The 16,741-nt window shown below is 42.1% G+C and overlaps 5 protein-coding genes across 6 annotated transcripts in view; 1 reads left to right on the top strand and 4 right to left on the bottom strand.

The window, feature by feature from the left end:
• Window positions 1-16,741, bottom strand: part of LOC128261653 (protein cornichon) — a 102,522-nt gene that overhangs the window by 34,866 nt on the left and 50,915 nt on the right. The window lies entirely within an intron of this gene.
• On the bottom strand, window positions 53-9,940 carry LOC128261650 (uncharacterized). Of its 2 annotated transcripts, none has more exons than XM_052995435.1 (3): window positions 9,805-9,940; window positions 457-918; window positions 53-393 (listed from the first exon to the last, which is right to left on the bottom strand). In XM_052995435.1, the coding sequence occupies exons 1-3, from the start codon at window positions 9,902-9,904 to the stop codon at window positions 236-238; spliced, it is 720 nt and encodes a 239-aa protein (XP_052851395.1). In that variant the 5' UTR covers window positions 9,905-9,940; the 3' UTR covers window positions 53-235. The 2 variants fall into 2 exon arrangements, with proteins under 2 accessions (XP_052851395.1, XP_052851396.1); XM_052995436.1 differs by lacking the exon at window positions 9,805-9,940 and adding an exon at window positions 2,269-2,407.
• Window positions 1,472-9,944, bottom strand: LOC128261634 (protein chiffon). Its single transcript, XM_052995416.1, is given in 3 exon segments — window positions 1,472-6,183; window positions 6,185-7,319; window positions 9,805-9,944. Coding segments are annotated over 2 exon segments (5,091 nt in total). The 5' UTR covers window positions 7,301-7,319; window positions 9,805-9,944; the 3' UTR covers window positions 1,472-2,208.
• On the top strand, window positions 10,890-12,199 carry LOC128261654 (uncharacterized). The gene is made up of 2 exons (XM_052995440.1): window positions 10,890-11,111; window positions 11,186-12,199. Exons 1-2 carry the CDS (start codon window positions 11,072-11,074, stop codon window positions 11,524-11,526), a joined length of 381 nt encoding a protein of 126 aa, XP_052851400.1. The 5' UTR covers window positions 10,890-11,071; the 3' UTR covers window positions 11,527-12,199.
• On the bottom strand, window positions 13,056-14,829 carry LOC128261644 (protein disulfide-isomerase A6 homolog). The gene is made up of 2 exons (XM_052995429.1): window positions 14,648-14,829; window positions 13,056-14,582 (listed from the first exon to the last, which is right to left on the bottom strand). Exons 1-2 carry the CDS (start codon window positions 14,658-14,660, stop codon window positions 13,300-13,302), a joined length of 1,296 nt encoding a protein of 431 aa, XP_052851389.1. The 5' UTR covers window positions 14,661-14,829; the 3' UTR covers window positions 13,056-13,299.

Consider the following 16,741-nt stretch of genomic DNA (forward strand, 5'->3'; position numbering starts at 1 on the left):
ATTTGTATATTTTTCAACCATTACTTAACAAAAACAAAACAAATATAAAGAGTAAACTTAAACACAAATTTAGAAATTTATTTTATTCGACTTCTGAAGTGTTTTAAATGTTTAGTGTATAATAATGATTTATAAAATGAAAACAGTATAAATAAATGTGAATGACTGCAGTTAAAAAGCGGAATCGGTCGAAGTATGGGATTATGTAAGTAATAGCTGCATTGAAAATATATCTTCACTTCTTTGGATCCATTGGCTTGTGGCGAACCCCGAAGCGGCCATTCACGTGAACATTTTCGCCGGGGATCTGGCTGCGGAAATGGGCCCACTCCTTCTGGTAGTACTGAAACAAAGCCACCGGATCGCAGTGCTTGGATTTGCCACGACGACGAACTAAAAATTAGAAAAGGCTGCAATAATAATAACTATCTAAATGACGAAATGGCGACTAATTACCAGCACTGCGAGGATGCGACTTGCTGCGACGACGGCGTTGGATCGGACGTTCTTCGTTACCTTCCGATTCGCAGCTGGACATAGGGACCTCCTTTCCCTGGCGAGTTTTGCTGCGGCTGCGACGTTTTCCGTTTGCCTTAGACGTTTCAGGAACTAATGCCTTAGTCGCCGGTGGAGGCACAGATGCTTCCAACAGGAGTTTCTCTTTAAAAAGACGAGCCAAATCCGCGAAGCCAGCACCGCCATCGGAACGCTGCTGCTGGTCGTCATCATCCTGGTCAGTCTTGGACTCCTTCTCCTTGGCGGACGGACATGGACATGATGGTGCCGCATTCTCCTTGTCCATCTCTCCATTTAGTTTGGCACGCGAGCTGACGGTGCCACGTTTATGCAGGCCGCTGAAGTTGCCCTCCTTTGCGTTCTCCGCCAGACGTTCCTCATATTTGATGAGCTTGCGCAAGTCTAAATGGGGATGGGATCGGATCAAAGAAGTGGCCATTAGCAGGGAAATGGGGATGTTGGATTGTGGGTATGTGATTGGTGCAGTATGAATGGTTGCTGATCAAATTGCATATTCTAAATTGTCTTCATTCTGAAAGAAGAAATTAATTCGACTGACCAGAGCAGGAAATTGCTACAAAGGAACCTTTAAAACAGTTACGTTGTGCCTCCGATAATTGATGATTGTATTCATTTTGATCTATATATTCTATACACAAATGAAAATTTAAGCTTCAAAAGAGCTTTAATCCGTACTTTACTTGCTAATAGGAAACTGTTCTAAAGTGTTTTAAACTGTAACTCTTTTAGTCATAAGAAAACAACGAATAATAGTTCCTTTTAAAATTTTTTGGAGTCCAAATTATAAAAAGTACTACCACTAAATATGAAAATTAAATGCAAATATCACCAACACAAAACTAAATATCTGAACGAACAAAATCCATCTATCAATTCCGCAACCTTCATTATTTCATCCCTTTCGATTTGTTCAATAAATGAAAACTGATATATGTTTAATTGAATATTTAATTTAATGTACTCTTTGTTTTAATATTTTTACAATTGCTTTTGGTTTTTTGTTTAAATTAATTTATTTCTTGTTACATAGTTTACTTTTTCCTTTTCTTACTTTGCTTGAGCGTTGACTTGATAATAGTACATGGCAAAGAAAATGAAAACAGTTTAATAGGTGATTTCCACAGATAAAAACAAAAACGATAAATGGAAACTTGTCTACTTAAAAGCTATATTGAAAATGAGAGATTTTGGAATAGTCCGAAATTGTTGATGAGGAGTTTTTGGGGGTCAGGGAATTTGTGCTAAACTAAGATTAAACTAAGACTTATGTACGTATTTCCGTGTGTGGTTTGTGTGTGAGTTTAAATTATGCTACATTTAGTTGATGGATGTTTTGGGATCTTCTCATTTGTTAACTCGATTAAATTTGTCGGAATACCTTTTGATCAAATGGAATCTTTCAAAAACAATGTTGGCAGTTTCCAATGAGTACATAGTTATTCATTCAAGTCTCATGTCTCATTTCGCCAAATTTAATCAGTAAATACATTTAAAAAGATGTCCGAATTGAAATCGCTTTGTTTTTGTGGTTTTGGAGGGATTTGTGGCCTAAAAATACCTAAAAACTGAAACTTATTACTCATCGTCGCTGTACACACTAAAAGCTAAACGTGATTGGTGCTGAATGATGCGCTTCTTGATCTGGATGATGATAATGATGACACAAGGTGCTCAACGGCGGTATCGAAAGCGTCGGAATGGGGCCCTTAGCCGCCGGCAGGTGACACGCACCTCCTTCTTGAGAAACTGCGAGATGGCCAGTGATTTCACCGCAGCCGTGGCTGCTTCCGCAGCGCAACTGCTCGCCGCCTTTCCATTATTCGGTGGCGCGTACTTGGAGATGTCAAACTTGCGCTTCGGCGTCGTCTGGTGAGGGCAATGATCATGGGAATCGCCCGCCTGGGTGTTGCTCAAATCCAGATCGGTATCCAGTCCATCCGAGGAAACGGTGAAAATGTCCGAATTATCCCCCAGTTTCTCACTGGGCGAAATGCAGCTGCCTAGGCTTCCGTTTAGCTGGGGAGTTCTTCTTTGCTGCTGTTGGACTTGCCTGGTACTCGGTGTGGAGGTTGCCTGCAGTCTCTGCCCATTAAGCAATGTCAGCAGAAGTTTCTTGCCCGGCGTAGCGTGCTCTTCGGGTGGCGTGGTCACAGATATGGAGGGAACCCGTGACCGTTTTTCCAACTGCTCCACTTTCTCCTTGCCCACCTCCTGCTCTTCGTACGCATCTTCAAAGACATCCTCTTCCTCTTCCTCCTCCTCCTCTTCTTCCTCCTCTTCAACATCCGCATCGGTGGCTTCGATCTCGGCCTCATCATCCTGCTGGTGATCCACAGAATCCGCCATGGTTTCATCTTCCTCGGGCAGACTTTCCATTTCATCCGCCTCCGGTTCAGCCTGTTCATCGACGTCGGTGGCTGGCGGAGTCATCACGGCGTCTTCCCGAGAATTCTGTTTATCATCGGCTGGTGATCCATCGCCATGTCCTCTACCTGGATTGCCGCCACCTTCATCATCTTCATCTTCTTTGCTTAGCAGTTTTTCCCTCGTCGCAGATGTCGTAGTGGTTGTAGTGGTGGTGGTCTGTTCCTCCTCCGTTTCCATAGGTTCTTGCTTAATGGGATGAAGCTCAGCAAGACCCATTTTCTGGAAATTAATTCGCTCATCTGGCAGCGATCGTCCCAATCCACCTGCATTGCGCCTACGCTGAGTTTTTGGCCAGCCCGTGCGATTGGATTTCAGGCTCTTTTTCTTTCTATAATAGGTGGCGTATAGGTTAAGGTTGTTAGCCCGTCGACTGCAGCCCGGTAGGTTTCCTCTGACTAAATCCTCTTCATCATCACCACTCCCTGCGCTCCCCAAGATCAAATCGCACAGGTCAAACTCGCTGGTGAAGCAATCAGTGGGTGGTGGAGTCTGCGGCGTATTGACAAGCCTTTGCTCTCTTACTTCGGTCTCCTTCTCCACTGACAGTGCGTCTTCTTCCAGATCATACTCCTTGCCGGCCAGCTCTAGATATTTATCCAACTGCCAGGCAACGAAACCTGGATTACAATACTGGCTGGCTTGATCCAGAGCTTTAAGGGCACACGGTTCCATTTCGTATTCGAGCAGACCCTTCTTGCTGGGCAATTTGCGAACTCCTCGAAAGACACCCATTCCGGGAGCTTGTTGAGGATTTGGACGCACTGTTCCAGCCAATGGAGGATTACCTCTTCTGTTACGCTTGCCCAACAGAGCACTCGCTGAGGATTCCCTTTGACTGGTTGAGAACTGCAAACGGCGGGAGTAACTCTGACCAAGATTTTGTGCTGCAGGAGTCAAGCGGCGACTTCTAGCTGGTGATGAAGTTTCCGTTGTGGGATTTGGCGCTGGTGCTGGCGGGGAGTGATCGTATTTGTTCTGCCCTCGCCTCATCCTCTTGACCGTTTCGCTGATCTCTGTGGCAAAGCGAAGTTCCTCGATAGGAGTGGCAGCTTGGGAACGAGTAGTTCGCGGCGATGGAGGTGCTACTGGTTCCTGTTTCATAGGCGTTTTCAGTTTTGGAGCAACTACAGGGGGAGGTGGCTCCTCTGCTTCAGAGTTGGTTTTACTTTGAGAGTCCTGACGCTGCCTTATAATGCAACTGACTAAAGCCAGTGTAGAAGCATGTTCTCTAGGGGATTTCCTTGGCGGCAATTCGGCAATCCGTGCCAGCTGTTTATTTCTGCAGGTAATCCCGCTCCGCTGGCTGTTGCTGCAACTGGAACTGGAGGTGCTTCTCACTCTCTCTATCAACTGCACACGATGATCTCCCAAAGAACCCGAGGCAAACTCCCTTTCTAACAGTTCTGGCGTGCTGGCCTTGCTATCACATTTGGCTATGGCAGTGGCTAGGGAATTGCCCTCCAGCTGCTGGAGTTGTTCTTGTTCTTGCTGATAACGCTGGAGAAGATGCAGCTTCTTGTTCTTGAAAGTTGCGGATGAGGAGGACTTGTCTTCCTCCTCCTTCTTAACTTCCTTCTTGGGAACAGGCTTCTGATCCTCCTGCTTCAGCTGCTCCTCCTTTTCCGGCTTTCCCTCGTTGACCTCACGGCACATAACACAACTATGTGCTGGCAATGTTCTGGCCATGGGTATGGGACCCATTTCATAGGGCAGTTTTCTATAATTAGTGCTACCGTAGTACGTGTAGTAGTTCTCTTCTCCAGCATCCTGTCGCAAGAACACCCGATTCCAAAGCTCTCCACTAGGAAGCGATTCAAAAGTATACTGCATTTCTTGAAGCCTTTCACTTTTGCTGCAATCGAAGAACAAATCCATCACTGGTGGTACTGCCTTCGGTTGTTTGACCTTGTTTTTCGTGGGACTCGACGGCTTCTGGCTTTTTCCACGACTTCTTCTTGGGGGCGAGGATTTGGTTTCGGTTAGATCCAGCTCTCCGGCACTACGGTTTATAGTTAATCTGGAAAGCCGCCTAGCTGCTCTTTCTTCTCTAGTATCCGTTGATTTGCGATTTGTTGCCGTGGCTCTTCGATGAGTGGCAGCTATGTAATCCTCGTCGCTGTCAGAGGATAAACTGCTGTCCACCTCCTCCTCCAAATCATCATCCAAGAGGTCTTCCAGATCCTCCAACTCCTCCTCTACTTCAATAACTTCCTTACTTATTTTTATCTCGGGCTTTACTGATTCCCCCATCCGATCCTCCAGTTTATTGGCCATTTTCCGGCTGGTAGTCTGCCTTAGCTGCTGCTGCTGATGACTGCTGGCAGTGGCCGCTGTCACAATGGCCGTGGCTGTGCGACTGCTTTTCCTGGTGGCCACCACTTGCTCCTGCTTTATTTTGGTCTTTAGCTGCGGCTGTGGCTGCGGTTGAGGCTCTTCTTCTGGCTGGATGGGGGCGCTCGGAAAGCGCTGCTGGTTGCTGTTGCTGCTGCTGCTCCCGGTGGACAATTGGCGTTGGAGTAGCTCCTGTGGTGCTGTTCCTTCTCCTACTTTTCTCCGCCTTCCCACCGCCTGGGCTCGCTTACGTATGCTAGACGTGGGTAATCCTGAAGATTCCTTCGTCTCTGCTTCGCTGGTGCTGGTGTCTAGACTGGCGGAGGATATGCTGTACCTGCCCCTTACATCTGAGGTGGTTTGCCGGTCCACATCCGTAGGCAATTCACTGCTGCTCCTCGTTGTTGTTACCGCTGTTCTAGGGAACATAAAGTTCTCCGCCTCCCCGTTGAGCCGTTGCAACTCCGTTTGCCGGATCTTTTGGAACTTGACAATCAGAGAGGGCGAGTCCACCTGGTTGGGCGGTCTTCCTCGCCCTCGTGGAGGCGTGGCACACTCCTCCCTTGTTTCCACAACTTTATAAAGCGAGGATGGTGGCAACATGGCTCTTATCGGCGGTGATAGACCCGAATTTAGAGTTTTCCTACGGCCCGAATTCGTTGTGGGCGTTGCCGCAGCTGTAGTTGGATGCTCCTGGCGCTGGAGCTCCGAAAGACTACCGGGTAGATTTCCCAAAACCTTCTTGCCACCAGGAGAAGGAGTTTGGGGTGAGGCAACTGCTGACGCTTGAAACTTCTCCGAAGAATGCTTTCCCTTGGTTATTCTCTTTGATTTCTCGCGCAATGCTGGCGATGGCCTCTGGCGGGGACTCTGCAGCTCCTCATTACCTTAAAGATTCATCCACATCCATGTCCAGTTCACTTTCTACGGGCTCCTCCTCCAGGAACCGATTAACATTCGCCGAAGTACGAATAAGTGTATCTAGAGCCAGGAAATTCTCAGAATTCTTGGCGAACAGCTCGTGATCTTTGCTCTGCAAATGGATGTTCAGGATATCGTACTCCAATTTGCAGATCTCACACACTCCACCCTGTTTCTCACTCGAATCCTTGGGCTCGCGGCAATTGGATCGCGGACTATTCGGGATTGCTGATTGTTTTTTAAGCTGCTGCAGGGCTGGATGCTGGTGTGGCTTCTCTTCACCTGCTGCTGGTTTCTCTTTTTGGGATGTTCGTGAACCCAAAGACTTGCGGGTCATGCTCTGCTCCTTTTCCTTCGTCTTCGACTTGGTTAGTAGTCGAAAGGCGCCGTCTTCGCTGCTTAAATCTATTTTAGGCCAGTCGTCTGGCTGCTTGATGAGATGGTAGTAAGGTCTATAGTTACGCTTGACGGATTCGATCTTCACATACTGCTTTTTTAGCTGAATGTGATGGGGGCTAGCTGAGCCTCCTGCTCCTCCGCCTTCCTTTTTGCCCTCGAGGTATTGCTTAAGCTCGGTCTGAATGCGCTTAATGAAGCGTTGGGCGTAATCTGTCTGCCAAACGGTATAGCTTCGCTTTAGGGATGTCGTAGGCGTGCTATTGCTGCTGTTTGCCCCAACCGTGCTCCTCCGCACGCGACTCAGTATAGCATCCGCTCTCGATTGCCTTTGATTCGGTTTCCTTGCCGAACCATCATCCTGTTGATAGTGATTGGTTGGTGTGCTGGGTGTGCCTGGTGTTCCGGGTGTTCCACTGCTAACTTCCGGCTTATCGGTGATGAAGTGTGTGATATTGTCGCTCAGAAAGAACTCAAGATGACCGCCCAAAGCTTTAATATCAGACTCAATGCGTTTTGCTAGCTGATGATCGCAGATGTCCAGGTAGAACTTAAAGTGGCACAGAGGGCGTTTACTCTTGATGACCTTTACTTTTGGAGGAGTGCCTGCTGCTGAAGTTGCTGCTGTTGAGTGGCTAGTTGTTGTTGCGAGTTTGCTGGCGCTTTGTTTGTCCGACTGCGGTTGCATACCTTCTGGCGCAAATTAGCTGCAGTCAAAGGACCCAGAATTAGAGAAAAAAGAGATTGAATAAAACACCATTAATTAAAATTAAGCATGAGGGATTAACCTACAGTCGAACTTCATAAACTTTAAGCAAATTAAGAGAGGATTTAAATAACTGATAATGGTTTCATCTTTGGTACATTTAATGTAGATTTTAAGAGAAATAAAAAAAATGAATTACTACAAACAATTAAAAAGTTTTTTTTTAACAAATAGTACAATTAAAAATATATATGGTATTTAAACATTAACATTAAATGTATTTTTTTTTATTATATACTGTTTTTGATTATTATTTTTGTACTTAGAATATATATTTTTATTTAAAACAATGAAGAAAATAATGCCGAATTATTTTTCCCTCCAATTCTAATGGGTCGAGTTATACCACTTTTAATGTTCTTCTGCTATTAATTGTAATTTGAAGTATTGGAAGTTTGACTGTAGTTATGAAGCCGACACCAACCGCAATTAAAACTTATATGCCACGAATAAATCAACTAAAAACAAATAAATCACTGCCTAGAAATCCTTCTCCTGATGATTCTTCTTCTTGTAGCTCCTTGTGGGCGTCGTGTGTTATGCAATTTTGCATTTGGATACACACAAATCGAATCAATAACTGCATTCGAATGCATTTCGGTATGTATAGCTTAAAAGCCCATCGAATGTTGAGTGTGAGTTAATTTATTTTAATTCCAAATTAAAATGGGACCACCGAAACACAACCCAAGCGGGTGGAAGAAGAAGAAGAAGAAGCAGCTGTGATGAGACAGAGGGTTGCCAGGTAGGCCAGGTGTTGCCAGCGCGACGAAAAGCTAGTGATGACACATCTGTTACACGGCCGATTTCAAACCAGTTTTAGTTTTTAATCTTGTTTGGAAACGGCGCAAAAAGACCCGAAAAGCCGATATGCAAGGAATTAAATAAAGTAGAAACAGTTGGGGAAACACTTAAGGGAAAACCAGCTCCATATGTTTTAAAAGACTATCTTCAAGTTAATATTGATAATTTATATCACTATTTCATGACTTCTTTGTTTGTTTTGGCGAAAAAGTTTTTGTTTTTTATTATTATTATAATTTTTGCATACACATCTAGATATTTTAAGCAGAAGTTATTTAAAACACCCAATATTTAATTATATATCTCTTATTTTGTTATCTTTATTTCGTTGCTCAGTTTGTTGTTCATCGCATTCATATTTTTTGTTTCGGTTTTTGTACGTCTACCAAAAAACAATGCGAATGAACTGGCAAAGGCATAATGACCGATGACCGATATTAAACTCAAATTTGTAATTAGTCCGGCAACCTTGCAAGTCCCCTCCCGCGCACAGCACTCACCCACTGGAAAATAAATTATCTGCCCAACATTCAATATATACCGACGGGCGTTAATATAACCTGAAAAACGAGCACATCGGCACGCTGCGCTGGCACTTTTGCTGCCCCCCACTTTTTATTCGCCATTACAACACGAAGCGTTGGCGCAAAGTAAAACGCCAGAGAACCAAGTGGCAACCCTCAGCGGCAGCAGCGGCAACAACAACAAAGAAAAATAAGAAAAAGAGGACGAGCACACAAAGCGAAGGCAAAAAATAACACACGAAAAAAACGCACAAAACGCAAAGAGAGTCAGAGAGAGGAGACAGGGAAAAAGGTAGACAACAAACAAACACACACACAACATTCATGCGAACAGTTGGAGTAAAAGTAATAGCACTGATAATTTAAAAAAATAGAAATTCCCTTTTTAATACAATAGTATTTGCTTCTAATTAAAAAAAAATTTAAGTTTATAATTCTATTTTTTTTATTGTATTCAATCGAAAAACACAAAAAATTGCCTACTATTTTGCCCGCAGCTGTATGTGTATGTTTGTGGAAAAAAATTCATGTGAAGTCGCGGATGAAGCTGACAATGCGGTGGAGGCCAAAATACACAAACACGTACACATGCATAAAAGCTGGCCCAGGGCAGCAACAACAACTATGACAACAAGCAAAACACCAAAAATACTGTACGGTGGGCCCTATTAAAGCCATGTGTTTAGGATCTTTACTCAGAGTAATATATTCCATAGTACGAGCGCTTTGGAAATGTCGTTTTTCTTCGTTGCCGGTCTTTATTCGTTTATTCCTAAATTTGTAGTCCGAATGTCTTTGGTTACTGCTGCAACCACTGTGCCATGTGTGTGTACATTTCTACGCCTTGTGTTATTCACAATTTCCGAGTAATACTCGTTTTTATTTTTTCTGTTTTTCCGTTGCACCGTATTTCTAGCAGTGCCGCTGCTCTTTCTCTCGCCTGTCTTTTGCATGCACGTTCGTTGTTGAGGGAAAAAATAAGTAACAATGGTCACGAATCGTTTCAAATTAGCCGAAAAGCCGCAACTTAAAAACATTGAGCATAAAAAACAACAAACCAAAATCACACACGCACACACACTAGTACGGATTGCTTACCTTTCAGAAATTCACGGAGTTGCTCGGCTGATATATTCCTATAGCCCAAATCATTAAGATACTGCAAAATAGCCCGTGCATCCAGTGGCAAATGTGACATTTTACTTTTCGCCAAGTAGAGCAATTGTTCTTGATTTTTGTATTGTTAATTTTTTGTTTATATTCCACCCTACACATACACACACGCGCGCGAACTCTCACACATACAGCGAAATCGCCGTTCGTTTCTCTTGCTCGTTTGTTTCGTTGCTTCTTCTTATTCGTGTTCGTCTTCGTGCGCCGACAATCGACCAATTTTCACTGTACTTTTGCTTTGCGTTGGCCTTTTTTATTTTATACTTGCATTTACTTGCGTCAAATTAATTAGTTGCAATGGCTAAATATACACAACTGTATTATAACGATGGGAGAAGCGTCTATTTGCTGTCGCCCGTCGTCCCTTCGCTAACGCCTTTGTTATTTTTACGAATTTTTGCTACTTTTCGCGATTGGGACGTCACCAAATCGATTGTGCACGCACAGTTCGAGTGTCGAATTGGCCTTTTTCTTATTTTCACATATTTTCTCACTAGTTTTATAACAATTTTCACCAATTGAAAATAAAGTGTACACGAACTGGGCACACGCTCGTCAACCAATTTTTCGTCGAGTTATCGATAGCTGTGGTGGCTAGCGATGGGCTGCATGGTTAAGCGGCTTGCATGAGTGAGTGGTGGGTTGGTTGTGTGAAGAGGGTCACGACTTTGTAAAATAAAAGGGTCCAACTTATGATGATCTACTTTTGTAAAAAGTTAAGCTTATTATATGAAATTTAATTTCTGAAATGTGCTTAAAAAGTTTTAACTTGTTCAATATTTGATTTTAAATTCAATATATTTCTTAATATCAGAAAAATATTTATAAATTAGTAATATTTGTAATTTGTATATTTTAATCAAATAGCGAAAGCCCTATCTTAAATGTTGGAACTGTTTATTTAATATATTTGGTTATAATTAGAAGTTTTTGTTTTAATTTATAACAAAATAATATTGCATTTTTTTCTTCTAGTCATCGCAACCATCACAAAGTATCGATACACCAATGTACCACCTCTACCACCTACGCCAGAGTAAAAGGTTTTGGTTTTTGTCTTGTTGCTTTGTGTGATTCTCGACTCTCTGTTCTGCGTCTGCGTCCCGTTCTCGTGGCCAAAAAGAAAGAAAGGCAAGCGAACGTTTTCGCTCCGTGTTCGTGCTCAATCTTAAATTCGAAATAATCTTAAAAAATGTCTCGCAGTGCGTACCTGCTGTGTGTGCTGTTTTTAGGTGAGTGAAAGAGGAGAGAAAATGGGAAAATCGCGAGCAGAGATTTAGAAATCAAATCGATCTCGTTATTGCAGGCGCCAGTTGCTTGGTTTTTAGTGCGAGTGCTGCGCGGAATTATCGCAAGGGTTACAAGACAACGGAGCCGCCCACCACGCCACCGCCTCCCCAGACGCCCAAGGAATATCTGGACAGTCGGCCCGGAATCTCCACATTTGGCATCATTGCCATTATCTTCACCGTAATCGTCCTCTGCCTGATCTTCTACTACGGCATCATTTGCTACCCCTTACTGTGCCGCGATGAGAAGAAATATAGGTTTATGGACGTGTCCTCGACGATTACTGCTGCCACATCGCGCTCCATTCAGTCAATAGAGAATTATCCCGATCAGAAGCACCACCATCAGTTGGCCTGATTTGAGGTCTAACCATCCGAAGGATCGTGGTTTAGTTTAACTTCTATATAGTAACTCAAAAAAGACTTCAACGCCAGCCAGAAACGAAAATCCATAAGTATGATTCAGATTATAAGTCCAAAGCGAAACCGACAAGAAATATCCCCAAAATAGATATTTTATTAACTAATTTGCATAGGAAACCTGATTAATATAAGCTACAATCTTTTCGTATAGACTCAAAACGAATTTCCTGCTCTTATTACCGTATCCCATAATATTTGGAAAATATAAAATCTCAAGAAAAGTCGAATTTTAACAGAGTCAAGACACTAGGTACAAATAAGAACACAAAAAAAATGTAGCTTAAACAACAAGTTTACCCATTTACTTGTTTGGTTACAATATTTACGAATTACAAAAATACCTTCAAATCCATTTCATACCTTAATGTTACTTGTCAGTTGCACTTAAGGGCCACAAAGCAATAACCAGTTAAGAAGTTCCCTGGAAAGGGAATTAATCATTCATAATTGTAAATTGGGTTTCCTACGCATCCCCGACCGTTTCTTTATCTGTTGTTCCTCTTAATCCCAGGCTCAACAAGTTTGGCCTGTCCTCCGACCCTTTTTACCTTTTCCCTCCTGCATCTTCGCTCTTTTTATTTCTTTTTATACAGGTAGTTTTAGCCGTTTACACACCGCTTTGTCTTTCTCGTCCGGATTTTTTTTTTGGACAAAGCCAAAGTGTGGCAATTGAGTCACGTTGCGTTGTTGTTTCTTACGAAATCTCAAGGAATTTGGCAATCTTTTTATATACCGTCTTTTCGAAGCCCAATTTGCATACAGAATCGAATCGAATTAACAGACGTAACTTTTTTTAAGGCCTCGAATTTTCCCATGCATTTCAGGTTGACCCGTCCCTTCAAACACACAGGTTGTACTTAAATCGAATCCATGTACTTAATAAATATATTATGCCAATCATAGAATAAGCGCCAATCTGCCACCACGAATACGTTTAAGCAATTATTAATTTGTGCATTTAGACCAGAATTAAGTATCCTTCTATACATTGTGTCAAAATACGTTTTTAGACGTTACCTAATGTTAAGATTATCAAATCTTACATGTACAAACCTTTTTGTACTTTTATATGAGAAATTTTTACAAAAAATAAAAGATTTTACCGTATCCAATGGTGAAAAGAATTTACATTTTTAACTGAAATTTGTTTATTGTAAATGTAAGTCATCCTGCGGATTTGTTTAACGATAATATTAATCAGGAATATTAACTTTACCAGATGTGGGGAATATAAAAAACAAAAAGCCATAAACATTCATCGTTAAAAAATCGCCCAAAGGGAGTATAATAAAAAAAGGAATAATGAAATATTAAATTCAGAAACAAAAACAACTAAACTAACAAATATTAACAAATTTACTTAAAAAAGTAAAAATTGTCCTGAATTGCCAGCATATTTTAGCATAGACTGAAAATTAAGTAATTAACGACTACCCGTAAAACCCATTAACACTCGCCCATGTCTTACATGATTTGTTGCACAGTTTATTCATTTTATTGTACATAGTTCATATGTTCGCTGGTTTCAATTTGTTTAGATCTATGTGAGGATGGTAGAAAAAGCTAATAGATAACTATGAAATATTTATATTTAGATACGTTGGCTGACTAATGAATATCATTCAGAATGCAAGAGTTTGTTAGTTTAATAAGTAGAATTTTGAGCTTGGGCCGCACAGACAGTCTTGGTCTCCCATTCCTCACAGCCTTACAGCTCATCCTTATCCAAATCGATGTCGCTTAGATCGATGTCCTCCTCAGTGGGCAGCTGTCCATCTTTACCATCCCAGGCCGAAACGGACACAATCGCAGGCTTCTTGGCTCCGCGAACCGGTGCCGTGTGTCCGCGTCCGTAGGAGATGTCGCGCAGGAACTCGTTGATGCCGTCCTTTGAGAAGGAACCCTTGAGCACAGAGAATTTCATCTTCTTGAAGTTGACCACAGCCATGGCGGGATAGCCGAAACCTCCCACTTCGAGGGACTCCTCCAGGGCCAACTGCTGGCCACCTTCTGCCCAGACCCATCCCCATTGCTTCTGCTTGAACTTCTCGCCCTGCGTGCGCAGTGTGTCCAAGAACTTGTTGCGGCACTTGGCATCGCAGTCCAGGATGTGCGGCAGGACGGAGACCACGCACAAAGGCTTGCCCTCGCAGGCAGTGTCAAAAGTTGACTCGTCGGTGATCTCAATGAGTTCTGGGGCTGGTACATTGGCCACATGCTTGTCACTGGCCCACGACACAATATCAGAGGCGGTGCGTCCGCCATCGTACTCCTGGGCATCGCTGGCGCGTTTCGAACCGGCAGGGAAGAACTTAATGGTGGGATAACCACGCACATTGTATTCGGCGGCCTTGCTCTGGTGAGCGGTGGCATCCAGGGCACCCAGCTTGACCTTGCCCTTCAGTTCCTTGGCGGCCTTGGCCCATTCGGGTGCCAGATTCTTGCAGTGACCACACCAGGGGGCGAAGAACTCCACAAGCCAGATGTCGTCAGAGTTCAGGACCAGTTTGTCAAAGTTATCCTCGGTGAGTTCGATTACCTCATCGCCGGAAGAGCTGCTGGAGCCACCGGAGGATCCACCGCCGCCCAGGACACTCTGCACCTTCTTCTTGACCTCCGCCAAAGCAGCCTCGGCAATGGCCTTCGCGGTCCTTTGGCCACTGTAGTCCGTGGGAGACTTTTTGTTGGCACCAAAGATCTTGATGGTGGGGAAGCCACGTACACCAAACTGGCCACTCAACGTGCTATCTGCATCGGCATTTACGGAGCCCACCTTAACGACTCCTTTGAGAGCCTTGGCCAACTTTTTGTACTCAGGAACAAGGCTTTGGCAGTGACCACACCATGGGGCATAAAACTCCACAATCCAGATGGCGTCGTCTTTCAGTACCTCCCGGTCGAAATTCGAGGGCGTCAGCTCCACCACGCCATCCGTGGGCGAATAGAAGGCATTAGTCTTGGCCACGACAAACGCCAGCAACAATATGCTCGCTGCGGGGGCGTTGCAAATAGGTATTATAAACATATTTTCGTTATTTTATGGCTAGAAAACCTACCCAGTTGCCTCATCTTTGTTTTTTCTTTGAGCCCCTTACGTGTCTATTTCTTTGGGTTTATCTGATGTAATTTTTTAATCAACGCGGCTTGTCTACTTTAACAATACTAAGTGTACAGAACAGAGCGATGCGGCTTTTATTTTGCTAAAAAGAAGAGTACACGTCACTGAAGTGCGGCGTCAGAGTTGCCAACTTTTCATTGAAAAATAACTCATTTTGACGGGATGAATACTAAAAAAAAAGCTGAGATGTTTGATGAATGCAAGCCAGAAAAAGCAATATTTTAAATTGGTCTTTGTTTTCCTTATCTATTTTTTGTTACCTTAAACCTTACCTAGGAAAAAAATGTGAAAATAAATATATTATTATATATTATATATTATTCTTGTAAAAACTAACTCCCCCAAAATTTGTTTTTAAAGTAAAGGTGGCTTTTAGAAAAGAAATTTCAAGTTATTTTATACTTTATGCATATACAAAACAAAACGAAAGACCTTACTAAATAGAGAATGCCTAGAAGTCCCGCTGTCCCCTGCTTTGAAATTTGTCTAGAAATTCATATTTAAAAAAAGCCAGATTTGACGGGAAAAAAACGAAACCAAAGTGCGGTAAACTAGCGACAAAACAAACATCGGTACTTCTAGTTACCGGTACTTTGTTATCGATTTGCAAGGCATCCAGCATCATGGATGTTTTTCCATCTTTAAATGTTCTCGAACTGTTAAAAATGTCTTCGCTACCTGTGGTGTATGTATCCGCTAACTAACGATTAGCAGTGTTCCTGCTCTAAAAGTTACATATACTTTAAGAAAATACTAAAAATTCCATAGAGCTGCCAGATTTGTGGGAATGGAAACCTTAAATATTTATGGGCAGCATTTTTCTGGTTTGGAGGGAATTTTCAAATTGTTTATAATCGTTTAGAAATTTTAACCTACAATAAGGAATATGCATTTTACACAAGTATACTGAATAGTTTTACTCATTTGAATACGGATCGCTCACAATTTTTAACCTCTGCTAAAAATACGTGATTTTATTTTAGCTGTCTCAAATCAAATCAAGGAATTTTGTTTTCTGTGATTTCATTTCAAAAGTTTCACTTCAGCGAACATTACTCAGAAAACATTGTTAATTTTTAGCTTTACAGAAAAACAATTAGTACCTACGAATATTTTTAAGTTTTGATAATAATACAATGAAGTGTGGCATTAAATAGCATTGAGCTTTAAACTGGGAATTAAATAATAATATAATTATTAATACTTTTCTCATCACCGGTATGCTCTTTAATTGTTTTTTTTCCCAAATTTATTTAATTTGTGATTTCTTTTAGCTTTGGTTTAATTTACTCGCACATTGTTCTGGCTGTCCAGCATCGCCAGTCATGCCCACCACCCCAATGACCCTGACCCCTCCTTTTTTTGGTCTACGTTCGTTGCGTGCGCATATGAGATAAAATATGTGGTCAATTTTACTTAATAGCGACTTAGTAGTAGTGTTGCCAAGATTTATGTGACGTTCATATTGCCACAGAGAGACAGAGCCAAGCAATTTTCGTTCTGCCATTCAAGAGTTAATTGGGGGGAGTCGTACAGTCGGGGGCTGGATTTTCCCTTGTTCAGTGTGTTATTTTTATGATTATTGAATTTTAATGCATATCGAATGCACACATAAAGATTCAATGACACAAAGTCATAACTTCTTGGGGCGGTGAGAAAATTGTGGGTGAGGCTAAACCCTTTTTCCAAAAGTAATGTTTATGCCACATTTGGCTTGCACTTTTTGCTTTCAGCATAAAAAGGCGTAATATTTGTATTAACTTCAGTGGGGAAAAAGACTGTCCCAGTAAAATGTACACTAAAAAAAGTTGCTTAGCGTGTACATCAAAAGAAACTATCTTTTTTGAGTATCTTCTTTTAATTCTATATTATTAATTTCCAAATTTTAAATTAGCTAAAAAAAAATCAGTAAATAAAGTTAAAAATTGTTGATGTTTTTAGCACCTTTAAATTTGGTAATTTAAAATAAACATTTTCATTAAAGTTTTAATGCAAACTTTGCTAGTTTTTCAGGCAAAGCTTTTGCCTAACT

Source organism: Drosophila gunungcola, unplaced genomic scaffold (assembly GCF_025200985.1).
Source record: "Drosophila gunungcola strain Sukarami unplaced genomic scaffold, Dgunungcola_SK_2 000001F, whole genome shotgun sequence".
NCBI classification, from domain to species: domain Eukaryota; kingdom Metazoa; phylum Arthropoda; class Insecta; order Diptera; family Drosophilidae; genus Drosophila; species Drosophila gunungcola.